We start from the raw sequence: 19,824 nt of genomic DNA on the forward strand, positions 1-19,824 counted from the left end.
GTAAAACCTCGTTTATTCATTGTAATACCGTGTAATACGTAGGAGCATAAACAAATCTCAATGGCTATTTTATCGCATTGTCTGAATGCCATTACGTAAACGTTCGAATAAATCGCATGCAATCTAGGTCAATTTAAATTGTGTCCAATATCCGATATTTACACGACACGACACTCGACGATATAATGTTATGTGTTTGATACATCGGACTCAAAGCTAATGCTTCGAACCTATTGTTATGCGACACTCTGTATACGAAGCGATATTTTATTTGTTAGCTTCAATGGTACATTGTTTTGCGTTGTTTCGAGATGTATGAAGAGGAATTCGCGTCTATTTTTAACAAGTTCTTTAGATTTTAAATACTAATCGGTCTGCATGATGCTGTTTATGTTATTTTAGTTAAAATATGTTTTAGTTAAGTAAAGAAAAGAGGAATAAAATATTAAGCAGATCTGTTATGCTTGAAATAATATAATTACTTTTAACAAACAACTAAGCTGACTTCAAATTGTTAAATCTATAGCCATTTCAAGTGGACAAAACGATTCACTCAATCGCAAGTTCTGAGGTAACAAAAATAATAACTAAAGTCGACTTCAAAACTATTTTAAAGTCGGCTGACTAAAAATATATAGATTAGTATGAACTTCTGGAATAATTCCATGTTTGTTCTCATTAATTACTGATGTTTGCTATGATATAAAAAAAAACAGTAATCTTCCAAATTATTGATTGAAAATAATCATATTTTCCTTGAAGTAATCAAATTTCCCTGTAGTTATAAAAAATTCCCTGTATTTTTATTACACGATTTTAAAATGCGCAAGACATATTATCATAATAATATTTCAACTATTCAACTATTATTTATACAAATCAAAATAAAATGTTTTTATGAAAGCCGTGCGTATAAGATAAACTCCCTCCAGAAATAAAAACTAAAATCCTACTTACTATTATAAATGCGAAAGTTTGTAAGGATGTGTGCGTGTTTGTTGCACTTTCACGCAAAAACTGCTGAACCGATTGCAATGAAATTTGGTACGCAGACAGCCGGACAACTGGAATAACATATAGGCAACTTTTTATCCCGATATTCTTACGGGATACAGACTTACGCGGGTGAAACCGCGGGGTGCAGCTAGTATATAATATATGTAACTGTAATATAATGAAAACAATATTATACAGGGTGTCTCGCCTATGTAATGTTAATTATTATCACCCACATTCCACAAAATAATTTCATCATCATCATCATCATCAGCTCATATATATTCCCACTGCTGGGACACACGCCTCCTATGAGGGTTTAGGTCATAATCTACGACGGTGGCCGAGTGCGATGCGATCCTCACGATGTTTTCTTTCACCAGATAAATTGAAAAATCGACTTATTTGGTCAACCTGGTCTCTCCATTTAATATTTATACTCCTAAGTGATGCGGGTAAGGCAGAACAACGTTTATGGGGTCGGCTAGTTTTGTTATGAAAAAAGTAAATATTATAATGTGTGTAGTGTAAATTGGATAAGATTGAATTTTTTATTTGGCAGTTGAGCACGCTTCGGCACGAATTGCTTGCCAGCTCGCACCCGGGAAATACCAACCCCACAGAAGACCGGTGTGAAATAGCATACTGCTGTGTTTCGTTCGGTGACTGGTGGAGCCGGAGGCTTATATCCGGACAAGGAAGACTCTTCCCAGTCCATTCCTAGTCCAATCCTCTTTTATTCCGTTTCCAATTTGAAGTCGACAACCCATTTGTTGAGACATAAAGTCTGCAATCGGCGTTACGCCTCTCCAAATGTTCATGGTAGGTACTGCTGTTTTACCCGCATAGATCTCTTTTCCGTGGGTTTTTCCGGGAAAAAAATTATCCTATATCCTTGCTCGGATCTCAAACTATCTCTAAATTATATTTCATCCAAATCAGTTAAGGCGTGTATGAGAAACATACAGATGACAGAAAGACTGCATGCCTCTTATTCACATTTACTTTTTCATTTATAATATTCGTAGATATAATTTACAGCATTCTTTATAAATTAACTTTCTTAAATTGAACCAGTAAACCATACATATCTAGCTAAATTATTTTATATAATGTAGGTATAGATCAGAAAACATGCATTTTTCTCATTAAAACTCTAATAACCATCATTCACTAGGGGTAAATAGAACAGTATAACCGTGATGATTTTTATGCATCAGACTGAGCTACAGGTATACTGAGACAGGTATACAAGCGTCCAGCTGTCGAGGACTCATCCGTGGGTCACATACACTAGAACTGACCTGCCTGTGCCCTCATTTCCCTGGACACGATGGCACCGTGCGCGTTGTGGGCGCGGCAGCGGTACACCGAGCCGTGGACGTCCTGCCGGTACTGGAGTGCGCTAAAGGGCAGGAATACTAGCGTGCCGTTGTCGAGGATTTGCCTGTGGGAAAAAGCTTCGTATAGCCTTCTGAAGAAATTCATAAAGAGGACATATTATTGGATTATTTATTCAAATTCAGTTGATTAGCTTTGATAAGTTGAATAATAACGAATAAATGCAAACAAATATAAGTATACATATATATGTTATATTAGTAATGTTTTAACAAAAAGATTTAAACATTCTTTCATCAGCACACACCAACATTGATATCGTATGATAAAGACAATCTTTTCTCATCCCGCGAGGTCCCGTGGCGCGCAGTTTATAAAACAATAAACAAATTATTCACAATCATATAACCTAAAATATATTTCGTCATACAAAGTAAAATGGTGGCAATACAGAAGTAGGTTTGTAATTACGATAATCGTATACGAAATTAAAATAAGATTAAACCCTATCATGACGTAATTAACTTAGGTATGTCAGCTTCAAGCCCCCTAGCGCAATTTCCGACCAGACGAAAACAGATACGGGGGAAGGCAACTGACGTCACAAAAAAACCTTAGGGAGTAAGTAATTGGCGCGCCCGGGGCGGAATATTAAAGCCTTAGTGCATATTTGAAACGGGAATACCCGGAAAGTTTCGTTGAGCTAAATTACAATGCTTTTCCTACATTTGGAGGATAATTTGCACAATTTGAAGGAGCTATGAACACTTGGCAGAGGAAGATTTTGTACCGGAACTCAAATATGGTTTACACGGAAGTTTATACTTTTATGTACCTACACGTTGGGATGTCGCATTCAAATTTAACAATAAATCAAAGTTCGAGTAATTTAGAAACGTTTGTGATCAAAAGCAATATTTTCAGTTGTGAAATATATTTAGTAGAATGTATTTATAGTCTTCTAAAGAATACATTTCGATTTAGTTAGTCGTTCCGAAAACTTGACGTTTGCATGCTTTTAAATGTTCATCGAGATTAGTTAATGTTATGTACGTTAAAAAAAATAATAATAATAAAAATAAAAATAAATAAAAATAAGAAAAAGTAAACAAACTTTATTTAGGAACTAAGCTTATGTACTAACAAAATTATCAGTATTTTACTAACTTAATCTAATCAAATTTTTTATTTTTTGTATCTTGTTTTTTTCATTCTGTAAGAAATAAAAGGCTTTTTATTTTATTTTATTTTATTATTTATTTTATATGTACGTTAAAACGGAGCGTAAAATCAATAACAATAAAATGTACCAAAGAATATTAAAAACATGGAAATTTTCAAGAGTTGGATCACGTCCATTGTTGAAGCGTCTACACTTATAATGTTAAATGATTTTCTTTTTCCATGTATACCCAGGTGTCAGCTTTATCCATAAATGGACTAGCTATCTAACACTGAAATATTGTATTAAATGGGACCATTCAAACCGCGTTCAAACAATCAAATTCTTCATAATATTAGTATAGACAACATCTAAATCTTCAATATTGGAATTGCTTAGAAACATGAGTTTCTAGCATAAGCTAAAACTATTCACAGAATGATACATAGAAAGGTAATTGAAAAAGTTCATTACGTAAATATAAGTTACTATCTATTTTTATCGCAAAACCTAATATAGCCCTAATGGCAACATAAAATTCCATATAATCATGGATAAAACGATGTAATGGTTTTTATGTTATACATTTTACGAGAAGGAAGGCTCAATTTAAAAATACATAATCGATATTATGTGCGCTATTGAAGGTTCTGTGCAGAGTGCCACCTCATTATAGACAATTGTAAAATTTTCAGACGTCCTTAAGATATTTCTATCCACCGAGAGGGACAGCAGGACCCTTAATGGCGTAACTATTTGGCCCTTCGCCTAACAATAAGAGAACGACTTAATTTTAATTGGGCGTCGTTTGAATACGAACATTGAGTACAGAATGAATCAATCAACGCTATAATTTTTTTTAATTAGAAATGCTTTTCAATATTTTATTATAATAAAACAAATGTTGTCGAGGGAAGCGAAAAGGAAACAATTTATATAACCGCATTACACAAAGGCAGAATGAGCGGAGATTTTCTGTGCTTATAATTGATTTTAAATTTAATATTTATCCGTCTGTGGCTAGATTTGCATCGAATTCAATTTAACGGCTGTGAAAAGTTAATGAATGTCTGGACTTATTTGTCGCGTTTCATTTTTCGACATTTGATTTGATTTAAATTAAAATTATGAGAACCGTGAAAACATTCACTGTTGAGCAATTGAAGAATTTTAAACGGAGAAAATGTGGTATATTTGTAAATAAATAATCATTTATAATAATGAACAATTATTGCAAACACAAAGACGAACATTAGATGTTAACGTTACGGTACCCCCTAACTTATATATGAAAGTGTGTTTCTCTGTTTGTTTCTCCTTCGTTCACAACATAGCGGATGGACGCTAGAGAGCAACATGGGCTACTATTTATAGCGAGGAAATGTCTCCCATTTGGAAGATCCACTATAATGCAAATTTAAATGACCCCGAAATGTAGAAAACCCTACATGGTGTTATGGTGCTGAAAATACTACCCATAAAGTCGCCAACGTGGTGTATCCTAATAATAATAAAATACAATAAATACGTGGCGGTTAGACAGCAGCATTTCGCGAATATATTTATTATATCACAATAATTTCCATAAACACTTACTTACATTGAAACAAATAAATAGTTTTTCAAATATGGCATATTATATTATAATACAAAACCGATACCCGAATGTTGAGCAAAGCATATGCTCTGGGGAAATCAGGTAACCGTTCTCTGTAATCGAACTATAAGGATATTTCTCGAACAATCGATGGAAACATCAGGTATTGGTAATACTCGTGTCATATATATTTCATATCTATAAACTGTGATTCAATTTTAGACGCAGACTCTTTGTTATGCATCCGTCTTGGTTTATTAACACGTTTCTATTAACTTCACCTGAATGTTTGTATATTATAACTGACTCTTTTTGACTCGATTTTGACCTAATTTAAATAGACAGTTGATTCAAACTTCGTGCACGTATTAAAAATCGGTGACAGTGCAATAATTTCAGAAATGTTTATTATCCTGATTAGGATCGGCAGGGTTGAACAATTTCATTATCAAAACTTTGTATAAAAGCAAGTAGCAGAAAGAAAGCGTGTTTTTTTTATTTTTAATTTTGTATTATATTTTTATTGTTATTATCCACTGTTGAGTGATACATATAGATTAAAGTTATCTCAATAATTATAATTTAACACACTATAGATAAAATTTACTTGCTTGTTAATTCGCGAAAGTTATGATTACTATCAAAATTGTTGGAGTATTACTTCTGTTGAAATTCCACATGCTATCCATACTAATATTATAAACGCAACAATGGACATGGGGAACAGAAAACAAACAGAAAGTACTGCTGCTGCGACTTATCTTCACAAACAGATTTATGATTATATATAAAAATTTGTTCTTGAAACTAAAGAATTTTTAATGGATTTTAATCCGTTTCTCCATGGTAATCCTCTTTAATTACTAATTCTACTCGCGTAAACAATTAATTATAATGAAATTCTAATTTGAATATTTAAAATTTACATGCGGCGTGTTAAATAAAACAAAACTTTGTATTTTAACAAATTGTGTTTTACTTTTTAAAAATCCTCAATAACATAAGTCATAACAGTGTCAATAATTATAAGAATATACAAAGGAGCTTCAGAATACTTTCATTTAATTTGCAACGCACACTATCCGAAGTCGCATTGTCAAAGCGAATACCATCAGGTATTCTGTCAGACTTGATGCAATTTGTGGAGCACTCTTCGAGATTCGAGATTCATGCGAAATAGATAATACGGAACAAAATGTGGGAAACTGGCACAACTGAAACTATATTCAAAGTGCTTTGAAGTAGCAGGGAATAAGTGTATCTTTTATAAAAGCGCTTTCGCCTACGGCATTGCTTGCATACGTGTGTCGTCTTTATTAATTGAAGTGTATATTAGATAACTTCTTATCGTTCAATTGTGCATGAAAGGAAAATTTATATAGAATTTTACAACTGGTGTTGGTTTTTTCCAGGAAATATTTATGAAACGGTAACATCGCATCTTTGAGAAATTGTTCTACAGTTTTTCTGAGACAAAACATGGCTTACCTAGTAATAGGAGTATTACACAATTTATAATATGAATACAACCGTATAACCGTAAAATACAATATGTATATTATCCATTTACAAAATAACCGTGTATATTATTTTATATGTATATATAACTAGCTGCGCCCTGCGGTTTCACCCACGTAAGTCTGTATCCCGTAGGAATATCGGGATTAAAAGTTGCCTATGTGTTATTCCAGTTGTCCAGTGTAGCAAATTTAATTGCAATCGGTTCAGTAGTCTTTTCGTGAAAGAGTAACAAACATACATACATATACACAAACATCCATCCTCACAAACTTTCCATTTAAAATATTAGTAAGATAGAATAGTATTTTCTTGTATTTGATGTTTATATGTATAAATCTCGTTAAAAGGCAAAACAACGTTAACATTTTATATAGGATTTGACAGGTAAAGGCAAATTAAACACAATTACAGACATATAATTTCGGGACAAACTGAAAAATCTTGTTATTGTACCGGTTCCTTCCCCGAACCCCCTCTCCTCTCCCTCAACATATAGATTAGTTGCTATAAGCACTGTTTAATAAGAAAATAATAGTAATAAGTATAGATAACAGATATATTCTTAAATTAGATTGCATTTTTAAAACAATTGTATTAAAATCAGCATCAGCATTCTGTATCAAATTGACATACAATTATTATTTAATTATTGACTATTTACCTTTTAATATTTAATTCAATACACAGGTATTCCATTTGAAGTTTTCTTGGAAGGACTCACACAAAGATCCTGGAATCTTGGGTGTAATAATAAGGTTTAAGGAAAAGGAACGTAAATAGTTCAGTTGCCGCATTTATACGTAACCAATTATTTACGGTTTTCAGATTTTACTATAGATGTGGCATAATATCTGTCAATTTTATGGTTCAATAAATGATTATATCTATAAAAAAAAATATTGATTTAGTTTTTAGGTCTTTGCGATATTACACTCTATTTCAAGCAGAATGACGTCGGATATAGATACATTGAATGAAAAATTTGACTTGAACTTGATGTTCAGTTATTTTATCGTCTTCCAATGCAATCAGAGTTATTCATCTTTCTAGCATGATTAGTCAATCTGAAAGATAGAATAAACAAGCATTTATTTTAGTCTCTAAGGTGTTTAAGAAACTCAAAATATAATATACATAATCATCGAAGCGCGGTGAACCAAGCATCATTATAGCACAAAACAAAAGTCCCTTATAAGCCGGACGCTTAACTTTTGACATAAATTTTATTCATTTTCTCATTAAAATTGGGCACGCGACGCGAAAGGGCCGAAATTGTCTTTCTCGTTGTTTGCAACAATTTATTATAAATTGGATAAACTTGTTAACTTGTTTACTAAGTTATTAATTCGCGATCGCACACTTCGAACTACTTACGCAACTTTGTGCGAGTTTACTTGGAAGCAAGATGTTTTCGGTAGTAAGTTGTACATCTCGATAAGTGCGTCATCAGCTGTTGTATAATAATAAACCTTATTATGTATTAACTTGAGCATCTTTTTCTTAACTGCAGCTATATTTTGTTGCGGTGGGTACTCTTTATTTGTTATAATTGTTCTTAATCAATCGTAATTCCGCATTCCAATTTAATTTATCGTCTACAAATTACGATTACAGACGAAACTGTAACTGATACATTGCTAAAAGCGAATACATATTAGAAGGATTCACGATCAGCACAACTTCATCTAAAATATTGTAAACCTTTTGGCCCACTTCGCGTAAACATACTTACTCATATCCTAACATGACCCTTTGGCCCACAACTCAATAGTTTTCCAAACGAAAATATTACGGCGTATAAAGAAAAACTTATAAAAGAAACCAAAATAAACAAGAACGCGTTTATTTGGGTTCCACTTTGAAGATAAAGAGAGACGAGAGCCGTCAGCAATACTTTTTATTCCGTTTGAAATAAAATCTATAAACGTCAGGCGATGTTTTATTTCTCCCGTAATATCAAACCGACCCTATGCATATTCGTTGCTTTAGAATTTTACGAACAAGGGCAAAGCTTTTAAATTTGATGTTTTAAATGAAAAAATGTTCTTAATAGGTATAGTACTAACTCCAAGTATCAATTAGACATTATATCCTTTTCGGTACATCTTTGTAAACATCTTTATCCATACTCAAACACGTCACAGCGGTATGTTCTTCCACAAACTGCCATATAGGTGGTCAAGGTAAGTCAATCTAAACCTTTAATAGATACAGCAATCCCAACAAGATTAACATCGGCATGTAAGATGAACGCCAAGTCGGCAGAACACAATAATGCCGAGACCATAAGATATCATCCCGAGCAGGTCAAATGCCCTGACTGTGGCTCACCTGTGCGCTCCCTTTGGTAAATATACAAGAGTAATATTCTACACGGTTTGACCCGTGTTATAAGATTGAGCACTCATAATGTATACATTTTAAAACTGTGCTGTATATTAATTAATCCGTTATTTTTTACCCTATTAATCACTTCTACTATCTTTATATTACAGTAAGTAAAAATTATGAATAACACTTCATAGCATTATGGATTTCTTTGTAAAATGAAAATTAAGAAAATAATTAGGAAATAACTATGAAAACCGGAGGCCTATTTCTTTCACCTAGCCCTTCCCAGTCCATTCCTTCTTTCCAGTCTTCAATCTTTTCCTAATCCCTTATCCCTTAAAAGCGGGCAGCGCATTCTCAGAGGTCTTAGCTTCTGCGAATGTTTATAGGTGGTGGTAATCGTTTACCATCAAGCGAACCACCAGCCCGCTGTGACATAAAAAAAATATCTTTTCAAATGTTTTTAAAATGAAAGGGATAAAGAAAGGATGGACGACGGAAGAAATAATGTACTGGAAAGTACAATATTCACTCAGTGAGTATAACGAAAACAATTGGGAATAAAATAAGAGCTCCATTACCATTTACGATAAGAGAATATGCCAGAAGTGATTTATTAATTCCCTCTTGTTATTTCAGTATCAATTTGATACTCCTAACACTCGCACCACACGTTCACCCTTCGTCAATTTTCACGGTTCAATGCTCAAAGGGCATCGCGTCATTAGGACACATTTCAACACAAGTTCGACGAATATCTGCGTACTTTACTTTGTTTGCTCCACTGTTAATGTATCACTTGTGGGTATGAATAAATGATTTAATGAACATAATTGTAGCTGTCGATCACTAGAGCGAAACATTGTGGTGATACTTTAAACCAGTTTATATATACCAACCTAAAACCAAAATATATAGCAATTGAAGGTGCATTACGAACCGGTGAAAAGTATTAAGCTGTGCATTTTTTCTATTCAAAAGCGCTTCTGCGTGAAGTTTATAAGTGATAGGCGTTATCTTTGTTTAAAATGCATTTTTGTAGATTTAAAAGTTTTTCTTTCAGTTCGTTCTAAAAGCTTAGTCTAATTGAATATTTTTTTGGTACAGAAGGCCGCCGGAGGATCAGGATCCTTACTCTTACCCTTCCTAGTATTTTCCTTTATTCTCACAATCAATCCTTTCCTTATCCCTGTATAGTTGGCAATCCATTTGTACAAGCATCTCCAAATATTATGGACATATGGCGGCCCACCAGCTCCCTTGCCACTTATCTCATAAAAAAAGATATATCTACTATGACCTCAAATATGTACTAAAATGATTGAGAAGATAAATAGCGATCACCGCGGAAATTAAACTACCCATTAACCTTATAGTATGTTGCGTGAGGTAAGTCAGTCTCAGTAGAAATAGGAAGTGTTTTAGGTACGGCAGACTTTATTTGATATAAGCAGATAAAGAAATCTCTTCCTAGTCGGTTGTAATGAAAAAATGTAGAAGGTTATATTACATTGTCATTTTACCGAAATCAACACAAATTTTAAACTTACGGTTTTTTATAAATAATATGAATGAAATAAAATAGTTCTGTACGTTATAAGCACTAGCAAAACAATGAGCCAATGTATGATTAAATTTATTTTTAACGAAATATGAGCGCCACAAATCATCAGTCACAAGGATTTACGATGTGTCGGGGACTTTCGGAGACACGCCGCTCGCCAAATTCAGGACGGAATTGTCGGCCATTGTAACTAGGTTACCGGCGTGGTCATGTAAGTTCGCTTTATATCTCTCATACTTTAATTATCATTAAAGAAACTTGGTCATGAAATAATATTAATGGAAGTCTGTTTCAACTACTGAATGGATCAACTATTATAGGTAGTTCATGGAAGAGTGATGGAGCCTGCAGCTTGGCCGAGCAAATAACCAAAATTGCTATAAAATTTAATGTATATTAGCTACCTTGCTGTGGTATTTCAAACCATTTGTAAATAGGATATATCTATATAGCAACATAGAAACTTTACCATATAGGTTTATATGCTACATGTATGAATTAATATGACAATTATAAATGCGTAAGTTTGTAAGGATGTGTGTGTGTTTGTTGCTTTTTCACGCAAAAACTACTGAAACGATTGCAATGAAATAAAAAGGCAAATTTTTATTCCGATATTCTTACGGGATACGGACTTACGCGGAAAAAACCGCGGGGCGCAGCTAGTATTGTCATATAACAGTGATATATTTTGAAATCTACACTTGATTTAAGTGCAGGTTGAGCAATCTTGTACAGGAATGAGATCACGCTCGCTTTGAAAATATTTCGCATATCATCCCCAACATGTAGTGCTGTTGTGCAGTAGTGGAGACTCTCCTTCCATATATTACAATACTTGCGGTCTGCCTCATCTCCGACCGTGGTACATATAAGTCACTCAGTGAAATGCAGCTTTCTAATGGTAATAGAAATTTCGGAATCACTCCATAAGTTTTTTCGTGAAAACACTCAACAATGTTTCTCTTTCTAATATTAGTTTAGATGGTAATATTTTACTTATACTTCTCTAATCCCCTAATATTATTCATCGGTTAACAATTAAATGCTTTATTGATAGCTCATTTGCGTTCCGACATTTCAAATAATAAAACAAGAAGGTATTATGCTATTGTGAGCCGACTCATACTTCCCATTCACATTAAAACGCGTAATTCCAAGATAAAACTTAATCCTATTTAAAAAGCTACGTATCGTAACACTGCTCTTCACTCGGCAAGCCATGACGAAATTATCTCTCGCCGACATCAATCGCCCTGCCGAATTCAGCCCTACCGAGCGACGATAAGAATTATTTTACAATAGCGCGGCAGCCAAGTAACAGTTGCACTTGTAATTAGAGGGTAGGTTTGAGTTTGCAATGAAATTATTTACCCTTTTGACGTGAACTTTAAGCCTCGGCTCTGTTATGCGGTCATTGACGCTTGGCTTTCAATTCATTTGTCTGTACTTAGCTTTTACAGATGTTTTACTCGTAATGCAAATTAATTGATGAATAATGATTATTAGCTTATAAATGGTCCCACTTCGGGAACTTGGATCTTGATTTTATTCTTCTTTTGTTAGTTTTATTGCGGATATCTTATTTAATAAAATATTGGTGCTCAATTTACTGATTAATTAATTTTAAAGTACCCTTGATAAATTTTTTTCAACACAATCTCTCAATAAAAAGGAATTAGTTGTAATGATTTCTTTTCTTTCCGATCTTTACTATATTTTATAAGTCAATTAAAAATCATGATATTCACTTTTGATCCGGGCCATTCTGATCGCAGCTAGGCCTACTATTTTAAAGCTGTTGAATGCATTAAATCGACTCCAAAAAAGGGTGTTGGTTCTCGAATCGACTGTGTTCGACCTTGTCCTCACCATTCCCAGTCGTCAATCCTTTCTTTATCTTTTACCCCTTAAAAGCGCATTCACAGAGGCACTGCATCTGCAAATGTTCATGGCCGGTGGTGATTGCTTACCATCAGGCGAACGGCCAGCTCAGGTGCACGATATAACATTTAAATTATGTCTATTTCTGATAATTTGAAATGCAGTTTCGTTTTTTGCTAAATGCAATTATCTGTTCTTCTTCATATATGTGTACGATTTTCATAATAACAAACAAACTACCTTTTTATTAAAGTCAGCTCGAGAGATCGCAATTACGTAACTCGTTTCATTTTCCAACTTTGAAAGCCGTCCACGGTTTCCATAACAAGCCGCCAGATTTAATAGCACACAAGAACTGGACAAATGATCCGTCACGAGAATTTACGACGTGTCGGAAAGTTTTGGCGACACGGCGCCGTTTTTATTTATCTACTGCGCTCCAAAAAATTGCCTCGCAACTGGGTTATCGGTATGTTTGTATTGTTTTTATGTGGAATTAGGATATATGTGGTTGTTTTTGTGTTACGGGCGTGCTGTTAAGTAAGTGGTATTTCAATAAAGTGACAGTTATTGATTGTTATTAGCGGGTAAGATGTCCTACATCTGAAACGAACTTTCACCTTCCATTTTTACGAAGTTTGTGATACTTCAATCTTAACTGACAGGAAGAAAACTAATGAAATAATATTACAGTCATTTAAAGGAAAAAGCCGCTTAGTATTACGGTATAGGTAACGTTGGTAATTTGTTCCGCAATTACTCGTATCTAGATGCTAATTTCATATCTTAAAAACGTTAAGACCGCTTAGGGTTATAAGATGGATATTATTTCATATATTGGAAGTAATATTGCGGGAGTCAAGAACTAATCTAAAATCCAGTGCTCTCCAGGGAACAAGACTGTGGGACGATGCTGCATTCTCTTTGTGTGTTAGGACGATAACATTAATGGGATCATATTGGATCTGGGTTTTGTTAGTTTACCTTATTAGATAGCTCGTCTTGAGTGTGCACGGCTAAATTGCTAACGGCTTCTGTCCATGAGATAAATATTTAAGAGATTCTCACGGCTTAGTCAACAAGACTAAAAATATTAAGAGTTGAAAAATTGTAATAACATAAAATAATGAAAGGGAGTGATTTGTTTTACGTTTTATTCGTTTAATATTGTGAAAATTTGGTAATTATATTACAGGTAAGATAAACATAATTAATATATATCAAAAGAATAATTAATATATTGTATCCTTACAATATAACGTTATAAATTGATATACATAAGAACCTTTTTGCGCGAATGATAAAACCTGCACCTAGCGTTTAACGGGTTTTGGCTAGAACCGACGGTCATAGCATTGCGTTTATATGTAAACTAGTCTTCCGTTCCCGGCTTCACTTCTGTTGAATTCTGTTATCGCGGTATAGCAGTTTTTTCCATAAGCTTTAATAAATTTTCTAATAAAAAAGCCCGTACGCTAACAAAATCCAAACCGATCTTTACTATCACCACATATAACATAATACTATACTACGACTATCAAAGTGAGATAATACGACTAGAAATATGTACAGACCAAGCCAAACTATCTAGATTTTACTAAACGTCATAGATGCGTATAAACATAATATATATTTAATTTCCTATGTCTTTTTTAACAATTGCTACATAATAAATCAATGAGATGCATGCATGGAAGATGGTTAAATAGATAAGGACAGACGACCTGCGTTATTGTACTAAGTGTATTAAATTGAATCTTGTATTCTTTTAATTTGTCAAAGATCTGCGGATGATCTAATACACACGTAAGGTAGACAGAGATACGCGTTTAGTAATCGTTTGCACAAGATGCATCAAAGATAGCATCAGAAGATGGCAGCGCTGAAGGCTCAATCAACTCTCCTTTGTAGTGCAATTACCAGTTACTATTATGGTGGAACCGAAAAAAGTTATTTCTAATATTTAATAACATATGTAGATACAAATATTGTAATGCTGCCACTTGATAGTTAATTTTTTTTTTAAAATAACTCCATTAACAAGCGCAACTTCTATTCTTTTTTTGATTTTAATTTAATAACACATTACATCATCACAGTGCTGGTGATAAAAATATCTAAAGCTCTATAATATAACAATAAAACTACTAAATTCTTATAAAGTTTATAAATTCGAATGGTCTCAATAGGGACTCTCTTTCTTACTTTTCTTACTTTTCTTTCTTTTTAAAATTTCGATGCTTTTGATGACAACAGTATGATAATATTATAGACATAGATATATGTCTCACGAGTTTTCTACCCTTTTGTATTACGTTTTATTATAAAGATGAATTTCGTAACAATATGTGTGGTATTTCGCATTACTTGGCTCTGTTTGGAATACAGGGCGCTGTGTAATCGTCGTGAATGTTAATAGGTATATATAGGTATTATATAACTATAGGTAATATTAAATAATTTATTGCAATTAGCCATAACAATACGAAAAAAATGTTAATTAGCATCGCACAATAACGCGACCGCCATCCTCCAAAATGTATATTTAAATCGAATACCGTGAATATCAACTTGTTCCGCACAATAACAGACCACTAAAGATGTGTAGCTGCGGAGACAAAAGACCACTTAGCATGAATAGCCGGGGGCACGATGTTTGTGCAAGGACATTAGCGCAACAATGAGCCCGAGGGTGGATCAGCTTCATGCTCGTATGTGCCTTTATATGGAGTTTGTTTTTATGGTTCCGTACCCAGAGGGTGAAACGAGACCCTATTGTTATGACTTCGCTGTCTGTCTGTTCGTTTCACGAAACATGATAGGACAGTTGAAATTTTCGGTAATGACGTGTTTGTTGGCGTTATAACAACATTAATAAATGCAGGTTATGCAATGGCACGGTCATAAATTGGATGAGTGACCGAGCTTTTTCGCAGTCGCTCCCTAGGTTTTTCCTACGGAACCCTTAGCTTCGCGAGGTCCACTCGCACTTGAGTGATTTTTTTATGAAACACTGGATTTTCTGCATGTATATTTTTTAAAATAACGTTTGTTTTCTTTTGATATCATAGTTTATTTCTACTTTTGTTTGTTATTTCTTTAATGAAAATGCAACTTATCAAAATATACACTTCACAAATTATAAGGTATACTTGTTAGGTACATCGTTTTCATATGTCAGCTATAATTAGACGGTATGCACGAGGGCAGGTAGGGTCGCTTAGTGTAAAAAACACGATAAATGTGAGGTACCATGAACACAATTGCAAAGAGAATTTCAGGAAAAATAAATTATAGTCAGCAAGTGAGAGGAAAAGTTTTTGGTCAAAAAAGCGTCAAAAAATAGTTTTGTCGATTTCCGGAATAACTGCTTCTAATTAAAATATCTGTTACGAACGAATTCTATGATCAAGAAAATACAATTACAATTATTGTATTAAAAACTCATAATTCATAGGGCACTAAGTATTCAATATTTTACGGACTAAATACTGTTTTTTGGAAATGGGAGTAAAGCCCGTTTCTATATCTTTCCCTTCCCAGTCCATTTCTTCTTTCCTGTCATATCCTTTCCTCATCTTTTACCCCTTAAAAGCAGGTAACGCATTCACAAATACACTCTGCAAATGTTCATAGGAGGCGGTGATCGCTTACCATCAGGCGAACCACCACTTTCCCGCTGACATAAATAAAAAAACATTTCGCATGTCTTTCATAAATATAAAATAGACTTTTTTCAAATATGTCAACATAAGAGTTTCCATGAAATCGTCTCCATTGTGCAGCTTTAACATACTTCTCTAACAAGGAAGCTAGAAGGCAAAGGATTTCGTCCTCATTTTCTGCAGCAGTGATAAGATTAAAGCGCTGATAATAGGTAGTTCCCTGAACATGTACACTTACTTGAGAACCACGCGTCTACGAAATAGCTTACACATTTCAACAAATAAGTAAGTATTGTTTTTAGTTTCAAATACATATCCATTAATTGAAACAACGTAATTCTGTTACTATCAATTTGTTTAACCCAATGAAAAAAAAATAAGCATAATATTATTTATATTTCACTCTTATTTAATTCGAATCTTTGAACCGAATATTGGAGATTTTACAATATGATATTTCTCTTCGACGTCCAGGTTCTTTGATGTAATCAAGCTAAGATTTGATCTAGTTTTCTTATTCAAATACTTAATCAATGTTGTAGCCAACACCCTATCTTACGTTAGATTAAATCAGTCACATATAAGACAATATAAGTATTTTCTAGAACTCACAGAAGTTACAGAAGCCATTAGCAAAACTGAGTATTGGAAAACATTTCCCTGACAAACTTAAAACTTCGCCAGACATCGTGAATACAAGTACGTGGAAATAAAAAATAAATCGCGCACACTTCGTCGAGTTTCCAAGAAATGATGGCTTAAACAGAAACCATGGGGCATTGCTAACATCTTATTACAATAAGTTTATAAGTTTCTATTCACGATTCTTTTTATAATTTCTATAATAGGTCATTTATGAAATGTACTATTAATAGGATAATAATGTCAAAGTGACATTCATTGCCAAGCATATAGCTGAATTTTCTCCTTCTATGTTGCATGAAAAGTATTAAGAAAAACCGTTTTTTAATTATCTCATTATGTTATTCCGAGGAATGAAAAAGTTTGCTTAATATTAAACACATCTAAATTTCATAACTTAGCAGCCTTATTTCAAACGTATTTGCGCCACTACCAATATCTTTTCAGCATTAAATAATTTTAAAAGTCTCTGTTAACAATAAATAAAAACGACTCCCTAACTGTGGCATTTATTAAAAGCTAGTGAATATTAATTGACAAAAATTCTTAAATACCGGGCTATGGAAATGAAGCTACATCAAATAATAAAAGGAGTGAAATATTACTGTTGAAATTAAAGCCATGTTCTAACGAGTCTAGGGTAAATAAAGCCTTCTCATGATTGTCAAGTTCTTTTGAGAAAAGGTAAGTCAACAGCCTTTGGACGGAGCATTATAGTTAATCACTTTTCTATTCTAGTATTATGATGTTTAAATATGATTTGTATCTTATTATTTTGTACTATTGAGAATTTTCTAGTTCGAGTTCCAATTTAAATACCGAAAAATACCAACAATGATCCGCAATAAAAAACAAATTATGGGTCAAGAGCTAAAGAGAAGAAACTGCTAATAGTAATAGATAAGACTGCGAATTTGCGTGTGCTGCTAACGTTCTATATGTTCTAAATCTCTTCTCTTTTAAAATTATGCATCCTTTATACATCTATTAATACGCCACGCAACATGAATCGAAAACCTATCGTATTACAAAAAAATCGAAGAAATCCACAAATTACCGCACCGAATACAATATGTGCACATTATCGCAATAATATAGAGTTATTCGCAGACAAACTTGTAATTAAGTTCAAATCAAGACTTCGAGAAGAGTTCGCAAGTGTCGGTGGCCGCGTCGCGAGTCCTCTATTGTAACTTAAATTAAACGGAACAATTTTGTTTGCAACCGTATTGCTTTTAGTTTAACTACAGCTCTGGTACAACTGATAATCAAGCAGTGGAATCATTAAAATGTTATATCCAAAAATTTATAAAAGCCTAAAAATATTTAAGTGTAATATCTTTTATATCATTTTGGAAATATAAACAAAAAACGAAGCAGATACCGTTCTCTCGAAACTGGGATATAAAATGACATATTGTCTCTGATTACACTAAATAGGAATACTGTATAACTACATACATACTGTTATTTATTTCTTGTTTCGTGTAACATATGCTCAACTTGTAAATATTTTGCAATATCAAGAACCAACTGTGTAACCGTAATACCACATTATCCAAACGCGTAAACTTATTAATCTTTTCGTATACATTAACTTACAAACTCTATTAAAACCATGCATCAAACTCCGAAGGTAAACGCAAGAATTGTGACTTCAAAATTAAAGTGAACGTTAAGTTTTCAAGTGCAGAATTCCGTTTACCGCGCCACGCTTCCACCAGAAACACAAAGTTGCTTTGAGAATTTAAAGCTTTCTGCCTTATTCCATTCCTGTTTTATACATTCTTTGGCAAATTTTTTCGTGTGGGTTGAACGAAACAAAGAATTGTGTTCGGGGTGAAACAAACACTGTTTATACAGGCTGTTGACTGCTGCGTATGATTTTGTTTCTGCTTCGTTTTTATAAAACCTTATTCTATTTTGCAGATGTGATTCTGTCGATGCTTATGTTTTTCTGAAGATGCGTTCATCGTCGCATCTTTATATTTGCTGACTTCTGAAAGCGCTTATTATGTCAAATCCATACATTTGTTCTTAGTCGTATGATTTTCAGAAAAAACATTAATTAATTGACGTGCATTCCATGGACGACAAATTATAATTAAAAAATAAATAATATAACATTAAATAATATGCTGTTTTATTATAATATAACTGCATAAAAATCAGTTTTTTAAATTTTTGTTTCTTTTTAACTTAATTGTAATTGAATTTAGTTCCATTACATTTTTTTGACATTATTTGTCAGGTAAAATTACACTCTCTGGCACTGTACAACCGTTTACACAGTTTGTACTCTATATAAAGTAAATAAGGCATCGTAACAGAGATAATGTTAAACAAAAGAAAATTTAAATGGGGAAATCCTCGCGCCTGACATACATAATATATAAGATATTCGGAGTAATATGTTGAGAGGGTCGGTAATTTAATCCGCCTACGTCACCGGAGGTACTGGAGCTCTAATTCAGCTTGTTTTATGCGTGGTCACAGAATTGAACAATATTTATGCCAACCTGCGAAGCCCAATTAATCTATCTAGCCTCTTCTTTTTAGTCCCTCGTTACCGGCTTGTACAAAGCACGGTTTCCGATTTTGGGATAACACAACCCGAGTTCAACTAAACATCTTGTTTATGTGGACTTTTTCTTTACTTAATAAACTCAGTGACGATGGTTTTATAACGGGCTTACGATGTAAGAAGCACACTTTCTGTTCACTTATCTTTTACTTTCATCGCACATCTGGTAAGAATTAATACAACAGCGTTCTTAGAGTGAAAACTATTCCGCACAACGGCACTGTTAAATGGAAAAGTCTTGAGAGTATTTTAATTGTCACAAATTGTTTTTCACTTATTAATTTAATTCATGTTTTGTAACTTATTGGAAGATGTATATTTTTTAAAACAGTCATACATAACATTCAATCATAAGACTATATTTATAGTACATATATTTCAATTTATCGTATGCCATGGTTAAAAATATGATCAGTTAAAAAGTCGAAGCCCTATATTTATTTCTTCAATTAGACTTCGTATAGAAGCGCTTTGAATCGACAAAATACATAATTTTTTATTTATCGCCGGTGCGCTAAGCTGTTTCGACTGATGAGA

At 33.3% G+C, this 19,824-nt stretch overlaps 1 protein-coding gene across 1 annotated transcript in view; it reads right to left on the bottom strand.

The window, feature by feature from the left end:
- LOC119838845 (Down syndrome cell adhesion molecule-like protein Dscam2) overlaps positions 1 to 19,824 on the bottom strand; it is a 112,903-nt gene that overhangs the window by 71,409 nt on the left and 21,670 nt on the right. The window contains exon 4 of the mRNA XM_038364985.1: positions 2,301 to 2,443. Coding sequence (XP_038220913.1) covers positions 2,301 to 2,443 — 143 coding nt within the window. The remainder of the gene's footprint in view (positions 1 to 2,300; positions 2,444 to 19,824) is intronic.

Source organism: Zerene cesonia, unplaced genomic scaffold, assembly GCF_012273895.1.
Source record: "Zerene cesonia ecotype Mississippi unplaced genomic scaffold, Zerene_cesonia_1.1 Zces_u005, whole genome shotgun sequence".
In the NCBI taxonomy this organism is placed as follows: domain Eukaryota; kingdom Metazoa; phylum Arthropoda; class Insecta; order Lepidoptera; family Pieridae; genus Zerene; species Zerene cesonia.